A 23,024-nucleotide genomic window follows, 5' to 3' on the forward strand; every position below is an offset into this window, starting at 1 on the left:
ATGTTTTATTTTGAAAGATTACCGGATTCTCTGTTATATCAGTCTAAGGTATGTCACATTTGACGCAGGTGAATGCGTGCTTCTCGGTCACGTGATAGGTTACGGCATAAAAAACAAACGTCTTTGAAAATATTTTTTGGGAAGGGGAAAAGGCCCAGCCAGGAGACGGAAGAGCCTACGACTTTCAAGAAAGAGAAGGCTACATTTAATAGACAGTATCAGGAGTCTTATTTCAAATACGGCTTTATCTCAACGGGAGATTCACACGCACCAAGCCTACTCTGCATAATAAGCGGCGATGGGGAGTCGTATTTTTCATGCACTTTTTATTTGCGGCGTCTTATTCTGAAGGCACGTTTAAACATTACTGTAGTGACCAGAGAATGTTGCGGCCAGATTGGATGTTCCTCGTGTCATGATTTGTTTATTTTTATGTTTTGAAAATACCACACTTTTCATGCAGCTCATATCATATTATATTGTTGTATCTACCCGGCCTTAATGGCTGAAAATATTGTCTGACCTGAAACCGGTCCGTGGGGCAAAAAAGGTTGGGGACCTCGAGGGCCACAATCCTGCATGTTTTAGATGCTTCCTATATGAATCATGTGTGTTGGAGAGGGGAAACTGTATCCTGATTAGAACCATTCCTACTTTCCAGCGCAACCAACTATGTTGTAATATACCTGTGTGATAGAGCCCCCTGGTTTGGTTGAGGAAATGAGAGGTGGTGGTTCTGGCATAATGAGGGGTCTCACTGCTGCCTGCCTGGCACTATCCTGTTGCAAACCAGGAAGTACTGGGTGGCCCACTTGCTGGAATGCTGACAGGCAGAAGAAATTATAAAATAATGAGCAGAGAATTAGCGCAATGCAATCTATTATATACAAAACAACGACAACATAAATTGTGCCTGAGAAATTAAAGAGGAGTCTTTACAGTTGAATTGGAGCAGATGCTGGTCGTGACTGATCTTGGTCATGTCTCTTGGGGACATGGGAAACGGGGACAAAACTGGCCGACCCAAGTTAGTGGACCTTAGGTCATCCGGGCCCAGTGCGGGCCTCTTGACTTCACCATGTGAAGAGTAAGCCTGCGACTTTTCTACAAAAGCAAGACATATTCTCGATCATCATGCATTTCTGCTTCTTTTTTTTTTTAATGCTGTTTTAAGACTTTGTCTTTTCTTAAAATCCAGGAATATACAGAACAACTATTATACAGTAGTTGTTAACAGCTGGCTTTCAAAGACATGACTGATCTGATATTCACAGCCAACAAGCTCACAGAGATCCAGTGCACGAAATAAGCCGAGAGTCCCTTCTGGGTCAAGAGGGACACAATCATTTATCAGCTCTCTCTGCCAGTGTCCCAGAAACACATGAGTACACGAGAGGACAAACTCGAGAGCAAAGACTCAAGGTCAGTAGCCAACAAAGAAAAACTAATTCAAACACTGTGAGTTTTTTTTTTTTTTTTAAATAAACTGCCAAGCATCATGTATAATTCTCGGCACACCTCAGTTTTTCCTTTTCGGACATTTAAGATCTGCCAGATTTAGGACTTAAGATCTGACAACTCCAGCATGTACCATGTAAAGAAATACAGTACAGCGCAAAAACGTATTGTGACGTGTGTTTCCGATCAATTCATTCACCAAAAATCTCACGCTGCTTTGCACCATAAGAAGTTAAACATTAATTATCCAGTAGGCAATAAAAGAGGCGTACCATCCTTGTCACCAGTGGACGGGCTGCGTGGGCGGATGCGAGGGCTGCTGCTATGGGGAGCCTCCCTGTCTCTTTCTGTTTGCTGGGAATAAGGCTGCTGTTTGCCTGGCTGGCCTGAAAGCTGCTGCGGTTGTTTGACCTCCTGAGATGACTCCCCATGAGCCATGGTGATCTGCTGCTGGTACAGTGCCAAAGCATGGGGGGGCAGTACAGCCTTGGTGCCCCCACTCCACTGACTGCCTTGGACTGACGCTTCTGGTATCTACACACAGGACGAGAGGGAATTAAATGCTTTATATTATGTTTGATCTTGCTAACAATGCGTAAATCCTCCATTTTTTTCAACATACAGTATGATTAGCAACTCTATGCAGTGTCTGATGACGATGATGTTCGACTACAAGCTACTTTTATCTCTACAAAGAGAGCACAAAATAGCACCTGCTCAAGGTTATGCAACTTATTGCAAAATAATTAAATAAAAATTTAAGTCGTTTAAAGATACATTTTCAAGTTGATAAAAGTCAATATATTTTTGCTAGATGTTATGCACAGGTTTATGCAAACATTTTATTTGCGCATTATTAAAACTAATGATTTAGTGAGATCAGTACTTTTAATATGAGACTGAAAGACTGAAGTGAAGGAAGGCCACAGGCACGAAAGTGGAGGTTGGAGAATGAAGGGGTGTTCACACGGCAAGATTTGGTCCGGTGCTACGCCGGGGCTGCCCCAGTAGAGCGTTCACACGTGCAAATTAGCTCCGGCGTAGCCCCGGAAAACAGCTTACACCGGACCAAATTTGATCCACCTCAGGGAGGTGGTTTAAAAATTTGCTCCGGAGCAAATGCTTGTTTGCGAAGCAGCACCGGTGTAAATTTGCACGTGTGAACACAACTGGGTTAAATTTGCTCCAGAGCAAATGATTGTGAAGAGTTTACGTACGGCGAGAATGCGTTGCTTTCGCACTCTGTCGGACTTCCGTCATGTGTTTGTTTAATAACGACACAAGACTTGGCTGGTAACATCTTTCCAACTGTCTCGGAGTTGTTTGTGTAGTTTGTTCCTTTGTTGTGTGTTCACAACCCCCCGCCCCTCATATAATTTATTTTGTGATTTCCTCTCTTGATTTTCTGTTTGGCGCATTACGTGTTTGCTTTTCTGAGTGTCATTGAAGTCATCGTTGATTTACGTTTTCGGGGGCGGTCACTCTCAAGCAGAAGGCACGGAGACCGAGAAGGAGAAGGACGTGCCTGTCCAGTAGTCGCTTGAGTTGTGTATACGTTTTAAAAAGAACCAACTCGACAGCTCATTTGTTTTCTGTCGTTTTGCTCCGCTGCAGAAACTGCCGTGTGAACGCAAGTGGGGCTGCACCGACACTGTGCCGGTGCAGACACGCTCAGCGGCTTTGTACGTGTGAATGCTCCACACAATTTGCTGCGGTGCAAAATATATCGCAACAAAACACATCGGTGCTGCGCCGGAGCAAATGTGTGCCGTGTGAACACCCCTTGAGTGACTCACAATCGGTGGTATGGCAGCAGCCCGCTGTTTGAGCTGTTTCAGGTCCATGGGCTTTTGCAGAGGGGATGAGATGACCCCATCATGAGTGTAGTTCAGTAGGCTTGGACGGGGAGAAGTCATTCTACAAAGATATTTAGAAGAATATAAAAATATTAGCGGGGTTTCCGTTTTGTCTTTGACGGATGCATATTCATAGAAAACAATATTGCAACACAGAACTGTACCTGGATAAGTACAATATAAACTGCAGCTGCACAATTTGTGTACACAGTGTTCCCTCGCTACTTCATTCTATTACGTCTTTTCATTTGTGACCATAACTACATCTATTTCAGTTTTACCGTTTTTCCAGGTTATATTGCTACTTTTCTTCCTTCTAAATTAGACGAGTCAAGAAATGTCGGTTGTTTGATGGGAAATTTGTTTCAAATTTCACTCTTACACCCGTGCACTACTCTCAGTGAGTGTGCTCGGAGAGGCAGAGCGCACTCCCTTCCCATTAATTTCAGAACACAGTCTTATTTATGTTCTTAACCAATCAGCAATTCATGCTTGAACTGTTTCCATCTAGACTGCCCGACGCACTGGTGCACTGTGTCTCCAGTTGGAGTGCCTAAAGCGCACACTGGAACTCAGTCTTTGGTGCACTCTCAAGAACCGAACAGCACATTCATTTGGATAACGCTCTGAGTTTCTGAATGGTCATAGTGAATCTGTGTGCGCTCGAAGCATACATCTGGGCTGCATCCCAGAATATATTATTCGTTCTCTTGTTTAAAAGAATAATAAAAAAGATGTCAACAACAAAGAAGAAGCAGCGGTAGTCATGGCAACTACTTTTCAGTTTGCACAACATTTTAATTCAGCTGAACAGGACCTTTGGCTAGAATGTGTGTGGGACACTGCTCCAGGTAAGCCATTTTAAGATAAAAAGAAAAAAAAAGTTTCATCTTCCTCGTCCGCTTCTAGGGTGCGGCCCATAATCAGCAGCTTGGTATTTATTCTTCGTTTTGCATTTTAAAAGTTCAATGTATTTAGAATGGTGTGAACTGTGTGTGGGGGTTCGTAACGGCTTAGCAGAAGCATAAATTCCCCTTCACCACACCACACAAAAGTCAACCTCTACTTTGCGGCTTTTGCCTATTGCCGCTACTTGTTTTTGGAATGTAACCCCTGCGATAAATGAGGGACTACTGTACTTAGTAAAAAGTGACAGAAAGACACAATAGAACAAGTGAAAACACACACACACACATATTCTAAAAACACGTGCATTTTCACCTGTTCTTTTCTGTGTTGTCTGTCTCTTCCACTTCATCAGCACTGCAAGTGGCACTGGAGTCGCTGTCCCCATGGGAGCCTACTTTGGCCCCATGGTCCTTCTTTGAGCTCTTGGGACAGGTCTTGACATCATCAGCCTCTGCTGTAGAAGGTTTCTTGTCTGTGGCATCACCACTGGGTGATGGGTGGGTCAGCTCCTTGTTTGGCTCCCCTGTTTCGGTCTTTATCTCCTGCTTGATGGAGACTTCTGCATCTTCTTTTACGGGAGGTTTCCCATCTGCAGCCTGCTCTGCGTCTGCTCCAGCTACATTTTTCTCTCCAGTATTACCGCCAGCCTTTGACTTATTCAAACCCTCTTCCTTGGCCTTGGTATCATCAGCTGAATGTGGTGATGGCAAACTCTCTGTGTCCGAGCTGTTGTTGGCACCACCTAGTAGAAGATAAAGCCTTGTGAGAGAGATGCTATGATACAAAATCAAGAACACTTACACTTTTTTTTCAAATTGTACCCTCAGATGGAGTTTGTCATCCACTTGAATACATAAATGCCATAGTTCAGATAGAGGCCTCAATTTTCCCTCACAGGAAAAAAACCCACATAGTGCCACCCATTAAAATCTATTACCGGTAAGTAAGGGGTGTTCCAATCAAGGTTTTATACCGTCGGTTCCGATATTGATCGTCCACTAGTGAGATTGGCCGAAACCGATTCCAATACCGCTCACGGGGAGTAGCTGCAAATTGATGAAGTGATGAATTAGATTAGGAAAATGAATGCAGCAGATTAGGGGAAAAAAACATTCTATCCAAATTACCATACTCAAATTACCATACATAACAGGACATTATTTCAAATTGACAGTGCATAAAACTGGTTTGAACGGTTATGTGCAGTATAAAGTCAAGAACGGCGAGGACACTACACTGCACACAGACGAGTCTCTGGTTGGGTGCAGGCTGTGAAGTACAACCTGCAGGTTTTTTGTGATCAGCAATTAAAGTCATTGATCGACATATGTTGATTATGCACTGTTCCACGGAAATTGGTTAATCACAATCTGGTTGTTTGATCGGAGCACTACTACCGGTAAGTATCTTAACTGTTCATCCAACCATTTTCTAATCCTCTTATCCTCGCACGGGTCACAGGTGTGCTGGAACCCATCCCAGCTGTCTTTGGGCAGTAGGCGTGGTACACCCTGAACTGGTTGACAGCCAATGGCATGGCACACATAGACACTCACAATCACACCTAAGGATAGTTTAACGTGTTCCATTAACCTGCCATGCAAGTTTTTGGAATATGGGAGGAAACAGGAGTACCCTGAGAAAACCCACACACGCAAAGATAGAACATGCAAACTCCACACAGGGAGGCCGGAGCCGGAATCGAACCCTGCACCTATCTTTGCACTGTGAGGCAGACGTGCTAACCAGTCGCCCACCGTGCTGTTCTACCACCGTGTGTGGCAGTGTATGTCATTACTGCAACACTTATTAACTATACAGCAGGCCTGGCATGATATAAGAAGTATGCACATGTTGTCAGTGCAACGTGAGCAGCATGAGGCAAAAGCTGCTAACTGTTTCCACATTGACACAAAACAAACTGGGCATCGAGAGAACAATCTCGTCTTCTAATAAGAAGAGTACAGTTGCCTCGCTGGAGGACAAAGGGGGACAATTAAGCTTTATGAGGAGGATGAAAGATTTTAGTGGATTTCATGGGGGGGGGGAGAAGTAGTGTCCAGAAAATTAAAAATGACGCAGCTCTACCCGTTATTGAGTGACAGAGGTCATAATTCAATCTAGAATAATATACCAGTACACAGTGCCTTGAAAAAGTACTGATATCCCTGAAATATTTTCAATGTAGAAATCAAGGAACCCAAATATTTTCACAATTTGCCACCTTATAACCACAAAAATTTTTAATTGAGATTTTATGTGATCAACCAACAAAAAGTGGCATATCATTTTTTTAGCATATAAAAATCTGAAAAATGTACGATGCATTTGTATTGAGTCCCGCTACATCAGTACTTTGGAGGGCCAAAGGTCACTGCAATTACCGCTGGCAAGTCCTTGGAGTTCATCTCTGCCAGCTTTGTACATCTAGACACTGAAAATTGTGCCCGCTCTTCTTTGCAAAATTGCTCAAACTAGGCCAGATTGGATGGAGTGCATCTGTTCAAGTCTTACCACAGATGCTCATTGGAATTTAGGTCGAGACTTTCTGTCCAGTCTAAAATGTGAATATTCTTTGATCTGAACAAATCCATTTTAGCTCTGGCTTAATGTCTAGCATCAGTGTCTTGCTTCTTCCCATTAACTCTGACCAGCTTTCTGGCTCTGCATCCCCACAGCACGTTGTTGCTTCCAATATGTTTCACAGTGTGAATGAGCAGTCTTAATTTCCTGCCAGACATCGTGCTTTGCATTTAGGCAAAAAATAAATAAATAAGTCTTTGGCTTCATCTAGCAAAAACACCTTCTTCCGGGTGCTTACAGTGCCCTCCACATGGCTTGCGTAAATGCAAAACGGGACTTTTATACCTTTCTTCGAACAATGGCTTTCTTCTTGTCCCTCTACCATAAAGGCCACACTTGTGGAGTGCATGATTTATAGTTGTCCAGTGGACAGATTCTCCCACCTGAGTTGTGGATTTTTAGCAGCTCCTCCAGAGTGACCATGGGCTGATTTGCTGACGAGTGTTCTCATCGCTTTCTCTGTCAGTGTAGGTAGGTAGCTGGTTATGTTTGCAGTGGATTGGGTGAAAGCCATAGCCTAAGATTTTCAAAGTTTGACATATTTTTTGAATAAGCTAATCCTGCTTTAAACGTCTTTAACTTTATCCCTAACCTGTTTCGCGACTTCTTGGTCTACATGTTGCTGTTAAAATCTCAACAAAATAAATTCAAGTTTGGGATTATTAGGGATTGTGACTGTGTCGCTTCTGGTGTCGTGGTACACTCGCCAGACTTGTGTGTTGGCAGCATGGGATCGGCTACCACTCAGGGATAGTGTGGATGTGGGTGTGAATGTTTGTTTCTATATATGCCTTGCGACTGAGTCGCAACCAGTCTAGGGTGTCGTCTGCCTTCTGCCGGAAGTCAGATGGCATAGCCTCCAGCACCCCCACCCCACAACCCTCTTCAGGATAAGCAGTGTTGAAAATGGATGGATGGAAAGATTGTTAAGGTCACACAATGTAAAACAGTTCAAGGGGTATGAATACTTTTTTTATGGCACTGTAGTATATTAGGGATAATACGGTAATTGATTGATTGTATGAAAATAGATTGTTGATGAGTCGTACTGTATCGTGAAGCAATGAAAGTAAAATCTAATGCACTACAATACTTTGCTGCAGCCAACATGGGTGCTGTTGATTCTGTCACATCTAATTTGCTGTGACCAGGACCATGAAGTAAGATCAGGGAAGTTGAATTCAATGCGGGCCTCTGCAATGGCACAACTCCTTTGCAGAACATTGTTCAGCCACCCATCTATATTCTGTCACCTTTGTCCTCACGAGGGTCACGGCTGAGCTGGAGCTGACTTTGGAAAAGAGGCGGGGGACTCTCTCTCTCTCTTAAGTAAAAAAGTAATCAATGCCAACTGTTAACATTTACCAAAAACCAAAGAATTTTTGTGGAATTCCCGACTCAAAACAAAAAACAAACAAAAAAAGATGGAATGAGCACATCAAATGCCTCCGAAATCCTCCACAGCAAACACATTCACAAATAAACGATTGACTGCTGAAGTACATGACCTCTTCTACTGCCCAGATTGCTCTTCTCACCAGCAATCTACTATTTGCACTAGTTAAGTCCAATTTTAAGGGCAAGTGTCAACATTTGAAGCATTACAGTAATGTTGACCTGTTGACATCTTGAAATTCCGGCCTGTACGAGCAACTGGTGGATATTTTTAACTGAAACATATCAGCCAATCGGAAAAGGGGTTGCCTGAATAGAAGATGAAACAAAAGGGTGGAGGAGAACCTTGAGAAATGATGAAGTTGGTGTTTTTGGCCCAGATTTTTTTAATTGTGGATGTCACACAAAAACGTTGCCCAAAAATTCTCCAAATTCTTTGTATGTTGTACTCGGGTTGAAGTGGCCATACCACCAGACTCAACGTTTTGAAAGAGTGTCATTTTTGGGAAATTGTGCCACATAGCTATCTTTAGTAGTTCTCTCAAATCAGACTACCTTCTCCATCTTCAGGTGCCTCCTCTTCATTGCCACTAGCCCCGGAGCCTTCCAACTCTTCTTCCTCTGCAGTGAACTGAGCAGTGGTCTCTTCATTTTGAAGGGTTTTACCCCTGCGGCGAGCCTTTCGCTCCTTCTCCTATGTTAAGATCCAACACACAAAAATCAATTTCAATAACACCAAATAGGACACAACTTTGTGATCTCTGTGAGGAAATACCTTCTTTTTTTTTTTTTGCTTACCGATTTCATTTTATGTTGCTGCAAAATCTCATCCAGTTTTTGCCTCTTCTTGTAGTTGAAATAGAAATTCTTACACTGTGACACAGTTTTTGATCCCACCATCTTGGCAATGGCAGACCAGTTCCTACCATACTGAAGAAGACCTGCAACAATGACCAAGTGAAGTTTAAATTCAGGGAAACATTCTTGTCATCGCCCTAAATGCAGTTTAATAAAAAGTTAAATGTTAGAGTATGATAGTTAATTATCCGCAATGAGCGTTTCTTGACCAAGTGAAGTTTAAATTCAGGGAAACATTCTTGTCATCGCCCTAAACGCAGTTTAATAAAAAGTTAAATGTTAGAGTATGATAGTTAATTATCCGCAATGAGCGTTTCTTAAGAGCTGTCCTTTCTCAACTGGAGGACAACTAGGACTTGATTCGTCAGTGTCAGACACTGTGGATAAGCAGAGCATTGGCAAAACCACAGAAATGGTAAGGAGAGTCATAATATGGCAGCTCAACCACCCCTTATGTCAATGACATCACTAACGCTCCCTTCACTGAGGTCACACTGTGTTATATTCTGACTAACTTTGATGTGACCCAGTTCCAAGTAACCCTGGTCCTTTACTCAAGTCAACCACATGATTGTGCCTTTCACAAGAGTTGACGTCCACCCGCCAGACAGGAGAAGGATAGAAAAAGCAGTCAAGAAATTCGCATATCACATGTGTTCAAAGATTTGTTTTAGGGAGCGGTCTGCTTGTTTGTGAAAGAAAGAGCCAAAGACAGATAGTGTCGACTTCACCGTGGTGGTTCCCCTTCAGCGTGCGCTCTAAGAGGCTTAACCTACACCACCCACTTGTTTCCTGTGCCTTGCAGGGTACTCTCTCTCTGAGAACAAGCGTGAAGCCAACAAGAAGACACTCTTTGATATTAGGGTAATTTTCATACTTTAAAAAACATCTCATCCACTGCTCATCCAGTTACAATGCATACAATTGAAACCTATACCCGTCAATCACAGTGATTTAGAGAAGTCTATGAAAATCTAATCAGCTACATACAAAGCAGTGCAACATCTCGCAAGTTTCAGAACACTAGTATGTAAGAAAATATTAATGACAACACTGAACAAGCTACAGCAACAGTTGAAATGTCTTCATGTTAAAACTGTCTGCAACCTGTTGAGCTTTTAACTGGTAAAACCATGACTGAAGACATTGCCATAAAAGCAAGAGGAACAGAACAAAACAGCCGATCTGTACTGTATGTTCTCCTTCCAAAAGACAGGAAGACAACCAGTAACGCCTTGAATGATGCCTCATGCAAGTCAGTCACCATTTTAGACAACCTATGAAAGCATTCCATAAATTCTAAGTTTTAAGAAAGCAATGACTCAGGCTGAAAAATAATGACAAATATCAATACCTAGATTAATCCTTTTATCCGAGTGTACAAAGCGCATTCCCAAGTAGCTGCAGTTGACTCCAACCCTTAGAGGCAAGGGAGACACGTGGATCAAACATCGAATCAGCAGCAGCAAAACTGAAGCAGGTGGTTGCCTCGCATCCAATCAGGACCCTGAAAGGCCTTAAGCACCACCCAGAGAAGGCCAATCAATAGCTGGTGTAGCCATAACGTGCTTGTCACTGTGTCACATGCCTGTAACACCAGCCGTCGTCTTGTGGTCCTTCTGGATCACACGACCAGCCTGTCTGATCTGTAGAGGCAGAGCCTGGAATGCTCTTCAACACTGAGCCTCCAAATCCGGAGCACAGATGAAAACAGCTCAATCTCTCCACTCTTACTTCCAGCTGGCTTGATACTTGAGCTGGGGTCAGGTTGACATGCTCCAAAACAGCACATGCTCTTGGTCTCTCCCCATCTCTCTGCTATTCCGTGTGCTTCAGTAATTGCAGCTTTGTTCCTCTGCTGAGTCTCTCTTCAATGGCGGCCGTCGAGGAAGACTTCCACAGGAAAGTAGCACGATGAGGCTGTCTCTGTGCTCGCTCACTCACTCGCTACTTCTCTCTCTCTCTCTCTCATCTGATCTTTCCTCGATCTCTCTCTCTTCCCCCTCCCTCTCTCTGTCAGCCTATCCCTCCCCCTACCTCACTTTGCCAGCAGGCACCATCGACCAGTGCACACACAAATGCGTGAGTACACACAAACTCGAGCCCTCTCGCTCTTTCTCCTGTTAATACTTTAACACAGAGACAGAAACACACACTCAGGCAGTCCAAGTGTAAACAGAGGGAGGAGAGAGGAAGGGGGGGAGTAAGGAGAGAGAGCGAGAGGGTGAAAGAGCGAGAGGGCGAGAGAGAGAGAGAGAGAAAGAGAGAGAATGGAGACTGTTCAGGGGATAAAGAAGTGGAGAGTAAGCAAAAAGAGAAAGATGTGGGGGACAGGGGAGGAAACAGAGTTGATGTTGATACCATGAGAAAGCATAAAGGCTTTCACATTTTTCCTGACTGACCTGCTTTTCATCTTGAATGTGACCTCTCCAGTCTATAATAAAACAGAGTAAGGAGGGAGAGCAAGTGGGGAGAGTGTGGGGGGGTGGGGGGGGGGGGGGGGGGGTCCCCTCACTTGCCAAATCTTCCACACCTCTTGCCAACTTGGGCTGGTGCCATCTCCCAAACCGAACAGTGGACAGGGAGAGAAGCAAAGTCCGAGCAACAGTGGAAAAGAAAGATGATATGCGGTTTTCTACCTGCAGCTCCTTTATGTGGGTTCTTACAGCAAGTGGAGCAGAGGCATTTATCCAGGTGCCTGCCTACACTCTGACAAAGCCTTACAGATTACTGCACTTACTTGGATGCTAGCCAAGAAGTGTGCACATGCAAACACACAACTTGGATCAAGATTCAAGTGATACAACCTTTACAAGACATCTAACACACCGTTCCACACAAAGAGATTGAGCGAGTGAATTTAAAAAGCAGCCAGCTCTTGTCTGAACGACGAATCTTTGAGCAGGAATGAAGACAAGTTGCAATATTATCCTGGAAAGCAGGGTTAAATTTAAATGACCTGAGACATAAATGTCACTTTCTATTTGAGTAAAGGAGAAGAATACTTGAAGCGTGTGGACTTATAATAAGACTCTTGAATACAAACACGTCAAGAACCTGTCAGAGAGAGCAGTCAGCACATTGATATCGCTGGACTATGGGGCTGTGGGAGGTTAAAGAAATTGGACCTATACTCTCCTGCATTTAGGAAGGTGAGCTGCTTTTCGTCAGGAGACGGTCTGTTGGAATTTCAGAAAAATGTGTAGACTAGTCCTTCAGGTCTGGCTGCTATCGCTGGTGCTCAGTGGTTTCATAAGCACTTGATAGAAGCCCTGCATCCACTGAACTGCCAGGCTAATCCTTTGGGATGGAACACCCCACTAATCCCACCACAGGAGAATGGAATTGAAGACATTAAGTAGGATTACTACACAGTCCTGTGCTCAAGACAAGCAGTGCCAGATATTGAAAAATAACCCCTTAACAGACAAATTATGTACAAATAAACAACCTGATTGCTTAGGCCGATGCACATGTAGCCAAGAGGCTGCAGTGGTCATATTCGGCAGGAGATAATGGCACCATTTCTACTATTATTAAAAAGAAGGATGTATTTGATTACTCAGAAGGAAAATTTAAAGTCACACAAAGCCACGCATCTGACCGAAATCCTCATTACGCATCAACATTTTAATGTATGCAACACAGATTACCCATTTCAAAAAGTCATTATGTCTAGATTAAAATACACAATTATATCAGCAAACTTGTCAAACTGGTATTTCTGATCCGTGGGGAATCCCTTTCTAAGAGTGAAGAATTAGAAACCAAGGAGGATCATGTACTTTGCACAACGCACACAGTACAAGTGTGAAGACAGTGGGCACAGTATCAGAGACCTCTGTGAATCAGCCATGGGCTGCTAGGTAATCTTCTGTCAAGAGATAATAAAGGCAGGTTAATGACTGCAGCAATTTTGCAAAGGTTAACTAAAAGGGCCAGCCTTTACAGCCACCATGATAAGAAAGGCTGTCTTGACCCAGAGAAAGGAAATTGCTAGAAAGAGCGGCAGCCACAGTCCACACTTGAGACACACAACCGCAACTTCGAAGCATGTGGCAATTGCTGCCTCACTTACAAGAAGGCGCATCCTCATCATTTGTCTGGTGTGCTTTTAAGGCTATGCGAGGCATCTCTTCAATGAACACAAATGTTGCAAACAAAGTCATGGACGAAAGAAAGGTTTGTTGTGTGTTACCTTTTTTGGCAGTTTCCATCTCTTCTTCGGTCCAGCGGGAACTCTCATTCATTTCTAGATTGGCTGTCTCAGACACACGCACGCAAGCACGCACACACAAACGCACACACACACACACACACACACACACACGCAGGCACACACACACACATGAGCAAGTAAGAAGAAGGAGGGGGAGTGGGCAGTTGCAAGTGACAAAGTCAGTTAGGGAGTGACTGACAAGAGGAAAGGAAAGACAAATTAGAGAAGAAAAAAACTATATGTGGGGGCAGGGTGTTTTTGCTGCTGGCTAAAAAAAGCACTGTTGACTAGGTCTTTAGGGACTGTTTGTTTTCGATAGCGGAAGGAGGAATTCGAAGGGGAGAAGTCAGTTAATGATTATAGACAACAACTGGCTTTTCCCTCTCTGTGCAGGTTAGTAGCCAGAGTGGCCCTGGCCCTTCCCAACACATAGAAAAGTTGGAACTTGAATCTGTGAAGGACAAAGCAGCCAGCCAAGTACTGCTCTGAGCATTGGGACAACGAAAATGGGAGGTTGTTGGGAGCCCATGCGGCGTAACTCACTGGGGAATTCCGCGAGCCTAAAGTTAGAGATGGCGAATGCAACATGCAAAATATACTCCACAAATAACAGCTGATATATTTTTAAAATGTATAACCGATAGCAATATTGATACTGTGAGTACAACTAACTGACAATGTGCAAGGACTCCGTAGGGGGACAGAGGTGGCACTTAAATAACTTGAGTGGGAAGAGGACTAAAGGGCCAACAGTGCACTCTGGTGGTATGGGACATTAAATCATTATTTGGAGTGTAAATGAGCCACTGAACAGATTTTTGTCATCCTGTTCAATGGATGCCAGTGAACGTTCTCAGTGGCTCAATTGACTACTGTATATTAATTCACCGATGTTGACATTCCACGTTTGGCTGTACCTTATTCTTAACGATGTTATGGAGAAATATGAGACATTTTACAGATATTGTAGTCAGGAAATAGACTAACATCTCTCAACGACGAGTTGACATTGATTGTTGTCCACGGGGGGGCTTAAGTTGTGAACCTCCAGTTTAAAGTTCAAAGACCTTACAGATGAACCTGATTTGTCGTTCAACCACCAAGACTGACCGAGCTCATTGTTGACAGGCGGTGTGGTCGTCTCCTCCACCTCACTGGTCATTGAGCGGGTGATGCGGCCCTTACGGCGCCCCTGGCTGTTGGCTGTTCGTCGACCCTTGACAGCCACTGCAGGCTCTTTGTCCTCTGCATCTTCCCCAGAAGTTTCATCTCTGCAATTTAGAGATGGCATCACATTTTCAAGCAGCATTTAAAAACACATTGTCCTCCAGTATGTAATAAGCGGTAAAGGGAGGGCATGAGCTCAACGGATCATCACAATGATTGACATACAGTATGTGCTCAGTGAATTAGTCACGTTTTAAACATCTGAGGAGTTTGCCACTGTACAATGCGCTATAGTAAACCCTTATCTGACTTTGGTTTCCACCACAGGGTGTGTACTTTGGATTGTAGTACAGTGCCATGAAAAACTATTTGCCCCCTTCCAATAATTCACTTTTTTTGTTGCAGTTTACCCACTTTAATGTTTGAGATCACCAAGCAAATGTAAAGATCTAAGATAATCTAAGTAAACAGAAAATGCATTGTTAAATGGTAATTTCATTTATTTAGGGGAAAAATATATATTTAAAGCTTCCTGACCCTGCTCCACTGATAAATCATGAATTTACTAATCACATTTTCATTGACTGCACCCAATCCTGATTACGTCCAGACCTGTTCAGTCAAGAAATCCCCTAAATAGAACCTGTCTACTAAAGTCAACCAAAAGTTCTCAAAAGACTGCAACAAAATGCCATGATCCAAAGAAATTCAAGAACAGATGAGAAATAAAGTAAGTGACATCTATCATTCTGGAAAGAGTTACGATGTCTTTCCTTATGATTTAGGATTCCAATGAATCACGGTGAGAGACAGTACCCACTAATTGAGAAAGCCTATTTTAAGGTCTCTGTTCAACAATGAGGAAGAGACTGGGCAAAAATGGCATCCATGACAGAGCTCCAAGGCGAAAACGACTGCTGACCAAAAAGACCACAAAGACTCGTCTTACTTTCGCAAAACACATCTGAAAGATTCCAAAGACCTTTGGGACAATATTCTATGGATGGACAAAATGAAAGTTGAACTTTTGGGAAGGTATGTCTTGTTACATGTGGCGTAGATGTAACACAGCATTTGAGAAAAAGAACATTATACCAACAGTCAAACATGGTGGTGGTAGTGTGACGGTGTGGGGCTGTTTTGCTGATGGAGAATGTTTGGCCATCATTTTGTGACCTCAAGTTGAAGCGCATTTGGGTTCTGCATCCCGACAACAATGAAGAAGACATCTGCAAGTCAATTTCGGAATGGCTCAAAAAACAAAACAAATCAAAAAACCTCCAACAAAAAAGCTAACAAACAAATGAAGGTTTTGGAGCGGCCGAGCCAAACTTGAATTCCGAGCCGTTCATGCTCGAAAAAAAAACCCTCCAGTGTTGCTGAATTAAAGCAATTCTGCAAGGAAGAGTGCGCCAAAATATCTCCACAGAGAGGTGAAAGACTGATTGCCAGTTAGAGAAAAACGATTACGGTTATTTCCTCTGAGGCTGGGCAAACCAGTTTTTAGGTTCAGGGGGCAATCACTTTTTCGCACAAGGATGTGTAAGTATGGATTTCTTTTCCCCCCTCCCTTAATAATGAAAACCTTCATTCAAAAATTGCATTTTGTGTTTACTTGTAGTGCCTTTGACAAATATTTAATTTTGTTTGATGATGGGAAACAAAATTTAACATTTGAACTGAATTTGAACTAATTAAAGTGGAACACAGCATAGCAAAATATAAATGAGTGGCATTTGATATTTGTTTTGTTTTTGTGGCTATTTCCTGCATAAAGCCAGGCTTTGGTCACACAAGTGACTACAGTGAAACTCTTATACAATGAAACCTACATGGGTGAAAATACCCCCCCCCCCCCAGTGTGAAAAAAATTTCATGAATGAAAGCCATTCCCACTTTTCTGCTCCCCCGACAACAAAAAAATCCCCCTGTTCCGCGAAATCCTTTTCTCTGCTCTTGCCTCGCAACGTGATTCACTGCAACGAAACCAAGCCTTCCGCAAAAGTCTAATCCAACCTCAGCCAACAGCGACCTCTGCTGCTTCACTCCGAAACTGCAACAGCAACCACCATACTGGTTTACACATGCGCAGTAGTCCAGGAAGTATTTCGTTGCATTGCTAAAATGGCTAAAAAACGGACCTCTGGATGCCAAGCAGCTAAGACAAGAAGAGCTCTGACGCTGGAAGAGAGAGTAAAAGTGATCAAAATGAAAGACGGAGGAAGCAAAATAAAAGACAAATGACCCAAGAAATTGATATAAGTGAAAGTGAATGCTGCTCGTAAATTTCACAATTTCTTTCCCTTTTTTTCTCTTTGTGCACAACTGTACATTGGCTATACAGTACAGTACTGTATAGTTTTGTATAAACTGAATAAACCGAATTCAGTTTTGCTCATGCTGCCCGTTTTAAAAAATACGCGAGCGTGCATGCATGCTACCATATTGCATGCTACCATGGTACAACGTACTAGTGTACGTTGTACCATGCTTGCGTCTAATATTACAATATACAACGTGTGTTGTGTATGTGTTAAATACGGAAAGAGCACCCATAACTGACACTGTGACCCTTAATACGGTGTGCAGTATGGTTGTGAAATTACAGGAGTGAAAAATGTGACAGAACAGAGAATGTAGTTGAACAAGCTTCAAAACTGACATACGAAATATTAAAATATATATCCATCCATCCATCCATTTTCCGAACCGCTTGATCCTCACTAGGGTCGCGGGGGGTGCTGGAGCCTATCCCAGCTGTCTTCGGGCAGTAGGCGGGGGACACCCTGAATCGGTTGCCAGCCAATCGCAGTAAAATATATATATATATATATATATATATATATATATATATACTACACACAGAAATGTGAATGTGAATGCAAATACTGCTGTGTTACTTGATCAGGAGTTAGCACCGTAGCAAGCCAAGGCTAGATGAACACAACAAACCCTCAATTCATTTTTTCTCAGCTCCATTAATGTTAATGTGGGGTACAGATGCTAGTGAGCCTGCTGAACGAAGGTCGGCTCGGAATCACCTAGCTATGTCTCAGGTCTAGGCAGAAAGGAGGTAATGCTTCATCAGCATCTTCAGGTGGAATACAAATGCTCAATAATGTTCAATGCATCTACAGTACAAAGTACAACCTCAGATTAGATAATAGGACGCCTGCATACACAGATCGGGTGCATTCAACTCTTGATTTCCAAGGAGAACAGAAAGAGTGGTATTCCATCTATGTTTTCTTTATATCCATTGCTGTTTGACAGTATTGTACAAAGCCATCCACCCACACATGAACAGACATAATCCGTTTACACTGTCAACAGCAAAATCACAGAACAGAAGAACTCATCGATGGTGTTTCCGAGGAAAACAGCTGTTTTAATAAGGTGAATGAATTCCAACTTGGTGTCGGTGGAAAATCTGGCTAGAGGTGAGATGTTAGTCCTTAAATTCAAAGAGCAATAGAATTTCCAGTAGAATTTTCTCTCTAAAACACAAGTGTCAAACTCAAGGTCCGGGGGCCAAATCCGGCCGGCCACATCATTTTATGTGGCCCATGAAAGCAAATCAAACATGTCAACTTCTATGATGACTGCTAAAATCTGTTCCAAGATTTCAACTTCTCATATGTAATAAATAAGTGAGAAATTGTAAGCATTTTCTTGTTACCAAACCCCTCATTACACTAACTTAACAATCATTCAATGAACCATTATTCTTGACTTCTTTATGTTTTCACAGTCCAAATGGCCATCCAAGGGAAACCGTCACTAAAATGTGGCCAGCGACAAAAATAAGTTTGACACCTCTTCTCTAAAACATACTCTAATACAAGGTTGGGAGGGTGCTTTAAAAACCTGCTCCAATACAGTTATTAGTAACTTATTAAAATAAACACGTAGCTAGTAATGAAATCGAAGCATCATATTATTAAAGTAATGCTACTCTATTACTTTTGGATTACCCCAATACCAAATATGATAATGATGACTCAGAATATACGTCACTATTTATTTTGACTTTTCGGTCCTATGAATTTTTTAATAATATGCATGGTTTTGGAAAAAAAATGAAAATGAACGAATATGGGAAAAAATGAAGGAATAAACCACGGCACTCAAAATTATTTTGCAAACAAGAAATTTTAGGCAGTCAGTGCGGATGGATGGATGGATGGATATACTGTACTTTTATTGAAACAGAGGAAAATTAGATTTTAGTTATTTTTATTGTAAATATGCTTTTAAATAATAAATCTTTTGGTGGATTGTGACGCAGGTGAAATTTATGTGAAGTGCAGCGTGCTCGCAGTGAGCTCTGTCACAGAAGGACACAGCTCGACTCTGACAGCTCACACTTTTCTTTGTATGTTTGAGATAAATCAGCACTTCAACATCTTTGTCCGAGTGAATAGCGGTCACCACTTCCTCCTTTCCCTCCATGTTGCATTCAAACTAGCCACGTGTGTCTGGCAGCCACGACATTTCCTGTTCCCTCGCCTCCTCCTGATTGTACACAGTCTCAGTAACAAGTTGTTTTTTGTCTCTCGAATACGTAATGCCTGTACATGTATTCCCCAAGCCTGCTCCTCCAGTATCTCACTCTTTGCTGTTTGACACAGAAAGCAAGGCATGAAAGTCGATCTGAAGTAAAGATCTGAATAAATACAAAGTGTACACTACAAAGACTTGCCTTTTATAACATGATTTCAAAAGTTTTTCAAAGACCGCAATCAAGATGACACAGCATCAAAATCCAATTGCGAACATAATTCTCTCTGATGAATTAGAGGTTTGGGCTTACTTAATTCCATCCTCCTTGTCTTCAGCCTCTGGTTTATCCTCCTCCCTCTCTCCTTCCTTGTCTTTCTCCTCCTTTTCTTTGTCTTCCTGGCTGTTTCGATTGAGTTGTTGCTGCTGCTGCTGTTGCTGCTGCTGTTGCTGCTGCTGTTGCTGCTGCTGCTGCTGCTGCTGTTGCTGGCCATGCTACATATTATGGAACAGGAACAAGAAGGCATCCTATTACAAACATGGACCCAGATGATCTACTGATGGAGAACCAACGTCAGAGTTGTCGATTTACGAGAATGAACATCAGAGTTGTCATTTTAAGCTTCTACGTACGAGTTTGTTATTAGTCAAATGGCAACTGCCCTTCCGAGCAAAGCAATTTTCAAGAATCACTCATCAATGCCATTATTTACATATTTCTAAATCATTTCAATGAACATCTTTTCTCTGGTCTCCCTGTTTTTCCCCAACACCATTCTTTGTGTTGAAATACTCTTAAACCGACCTGCTAGAAAACAACAAAGAAATAAAATATACTTTTTTGAACAGCAACAAATGACATGCAAACAGATCGATTCGACAACACTGCCCGTATCTTGTTTATATAACACAAAGTAATCTGGTTTCACAGAATTTCACGTAACTAAAAAGAATGCCCGTAAAGGCAAAACAAAACAGGATACGAAAGTTCAGAGACCGCAGAATAAACTGTTCTGCTGTATAACTTTTGGTTTTTGAGCAAACAGTACCACTTCCTCACAAATGCCTGTCTGGGCTTGAGGGTGAGAGTTCAGATGAGTACACACATCCAGGCTGACAACTCTTCTTGCACAAATGACACCTACTGCTACTTGTGTATTTGACATTGCTGCCTTAGGCCAAAGCAACGCGTTCATTTGATGATGATGATCTCAATACACTATCTTCAATATGTGACACGGACTGACAAAAAGAGTGGCAGGCTGCCAGGAAATTTATGGTAGGGTTAAAGAGATGATCAAGAGCAGGGATGAGCAACTTTGATGAGGGGGCCAACAATGTTTTATCCATACCTAGAGGGCCAGACTTTGAGCATGCACCCTCCTCCATTCATAGGGAAGCTATGACTATCTGTTTAATAAAGATAGAGAAAATATATGCTAGAAACGATTGATAATTATCAACTGAGATATAGCACCTCACTTTCATCTACAAGTTCACAACACCTCTATTCAACTATTAACTTTAATGAACAGAATTTCCATATCGTTTTATTTAAAGCGTAACGTGTATTGAGGACACTAATTCTAATAAGTCATTAGCAACAGCTCTTCTAAATGCCGGATGTGTAGCTGGCTCCCTTAATATTATTGTGTTTTGAAGTCAGAGGCAATAACAACTTGACAGATCTTGGCAATTTGACCAATTTATGTATTGATACCAGACACACTGACAGCTGCGATAAACCAATAGAGCCTTGCCGGTGACAGTGTTATAACGGTTCACTTTGTACCACCCTCAAATTAAGCACATATGAACAAGTTCTGTTCTGCTCCAAGTTTCATCATCTTAAAATGTTATGTTTAAAAAGAAAACAAGACGATTGCAACATTCATAAGGAAAGTAGAGGAGAGGTGAGCAGAGCTTATTCCTGTTTGACTTGTTTCACCAAGAGGTTCTGGCATTTTGCCTAGTACATGACTGCTACAACCTCCGGAACTGTAATCAGCTAAAAGTAATATTATCATTGAGAGAGCGTGTGTTATTTAAAGACATCCAAAGACATGATTAGATTAATACCTGGCTTCTTCCTCGCCGTCTGTAGTTTCTCCGCACTATGTTCTTATAGTTCTCATTCTTTTTGGTCAAATAATAAAAGAGCACGCATTCTGCCACCGTCTGAAAGAAAAAAAAAAGTGATTTGCCAGGAAATGTTATTTCAGAGAAGAGTGGACAACTGAGTCAAACACAAAAGCCATACCTTTCTTTCTAGAAAAGATGCAATTAGACCAAAATTTTTAGGGTGTTGGATGAATCTGTGGAAGCAGAATATAAAATATATGAACAACCTGAAGATATTTTGAATAACACTTGCATGAAGCAGTAAGCTGTGAAACCTCTAAGAGTATCACAAAACGAAACGACTAAATGAGAGGTTTGTTTCAGAAATAGAGTACAGTGGGTATTCAACTCAATCAGGCGACTCTTAATTAGACGAATTACAATATTGCATGGCTTAAAGTAAGAAAATTTCAATGCCTAAAATGTGTTCTTGACAAGTGGGGTGCTTTTACCACAAAGTTCATTAATTATTCATTACATTATATATATATATATATATATATGTATATATATATATACATGTATACATGTATATATATATATATACATATATATATATATATACATGTGTATATATATATATATATATATATATATATATATATATATGTACGTATGCATTGCATTTTTTTATTGGACTTTCAGTCAGTGTTCCTGTGTGGTTGTGCTTCAAATGTCATCCCTCATTCGTCACAAAAAGGGGAAGATTTACTTCCTTTCGTACAACTACCCTACCCCTTTATCATCCATATAATAAACATTTTGGATCATCTCGTTCAATCTTGTTAACATTTAGCATAACTGGAAGTTATTGGTTTGACCACGAGTGCCCTCGGGGACACTGTTGCGCAAGACACTAAAAACCTTGTTTGCCCCTGATGTGATGGCTGGCAGTTTACACCAACCTTCGCAATCAGTTGACGAGTGTGTGAATGAGAGGCAATGCAATACTGTCAAGAATTTGACATAAATATGCGAAATAAATGCACGCCATTTACCACCCTAACTTTACTGAAGAGTTGACCTTACTTCTCTCTGAAAGTGTCCTTCTCTTGCTCGCTCCACATGTTCATGACCTGCCGGTCCTTGTACACCTTCATGGGGTCATCCATCAATCCATTCATGTTGATGAACTTGATACGTTGCTGCTCAGCATCAAACAGCATTGGTGGGATAACTGCCAGCTGTCGCATTTGCTTCTCTGTGTTCTGATGTTCGCATGTACGCACGCACACACACACGCACTTTAACATCCAGGAATGAGACAGACCGTTTTCGAAAGAGAAGGGAGCTAAGACTGTACTTGTGGTTGTCATGAACCAGAAGTAACATTACGGCTGTTTTAAAGCACTACAGAGGCAGGAGAGGAAGTTAAGTTTCCTCAGCAATTTCAGCTTCTGGAGACATTCCACATCAAATGTGAACTCCACACACATTTACCTCTGACTTTCTAGTAGCTATAAAAGTGAAAAAAAAATGCTCTAAATTGTTCTACACTGCAGGGGTGGCGATTAAAGGTCCATCTAAACACCTAAAGTGGCAGGCAATGTCTGAACATCTTACTGACGCGTATGGAACTGAATAGAAGACCTTTATTGTCATTGTACAGTGCATCTATACTGAAACTGGGGAGCATCGCAAAGTTTTAAAAAAAATCAGTAATGTAAAAACTATACAAAACAATGACAAATTTTATGTTGAAAATGGCAGCAGAGTCAGAGTCATTGGATGTGTAAGTGAACAAAACTAAAGTTGCAGTGCAAATGACAGAAAGGCACTCATGTTAAGTAGGTAGCAGAGTAAGGATTTCTGAATGAACCAGTAGGAGCAATATGGGATGAAAACAGATATGTGGTATGTATATTTTGTAGTATATTTACTATAAAATTTCATTTTCAGTATTTAATTTTTTTGTGCCTTTCGAGCTGATTCAGCTGTGCCAGAGGGCAGCGTCCGAG

At 41.9% G+C, this 23,024-nt stretch overlaps 1 protein-coding gene across 3 annotated transcripts in view; it reads right to left on the bottom strand.

Moving 5' to 3' along the window:
* The window catches only part of ncor2 (nuclear receptor corepressor 2), an 80,125-nt gene that overhangs the window by 17,191 nt on the left and 39,910 nt on the right, over nt 1-23,024 (bottom strand). For all 3 annotated transcript variants that reach the window (XM_086110589.1, XM_086110588.1, XM_086110590.1), the window contains exons 12-24: nt 22,096-22,274; nt 21,206-21,260; nt 21,025-21,123; nt 19,259-19,440; nt 14,389-14,549; nt 13,258-13,320; nt 9,000-9,142; nt 8,757-8,895; nt 4,536-4,965; nt 3,255-3,375; nt 1,731-1,992; nt 940-1,104; nt 687-823 (exon numbers count right to left, since the gene is read on the bottom strand). In XM_086110589.1, coding sequence (XP_085966715.1) covers nt 687-823; nt 940-1,104; nt 1,731-1,992; nt 3,255-3,375; nt 4,536-4,965; nt 8,757-8,895; nt 9,000-9,142; nt 13,258-13,320; nt 14,389-14,549; nt 19,259-19,440; nt 21,025-21,123; nt 21,206-21,260; nt 22,096-22,274 — 2,136 coding nt within the window. The remainder of the gene's footprint in view (nt 1-686; nt 824-939; nt 1,105-1,730; nt 1,993-3,254; nt 3,376-4,535; nt 4,966-8,756; nt 8,896-8,999; nt 9,143-13,257; nt 13,321-14,388; nt 14,550-19,258; nt 19,441-21,024; nt 21,124-21,205; nt 21,261-22,095; nt 22,275-23,024) is intronic.

The sequence above is a fragment of the Hippocampus guttulatus genome, chromosome 5, assembly GCF_054856545.1.
Source record: "Hippocampus guttulatus isolate MCC_2025c chromosome 5, RoL_Hgut_1.0, whole genome shotgun sequence".
NCBI classification, from domain to species: domain Eukaryota; kingdom Metazoa; phylum Chordata; class Actinopteri; order Syngnathiformes; family Syngnathidae; genus Hippocampus; species Hippocampus guttulatus.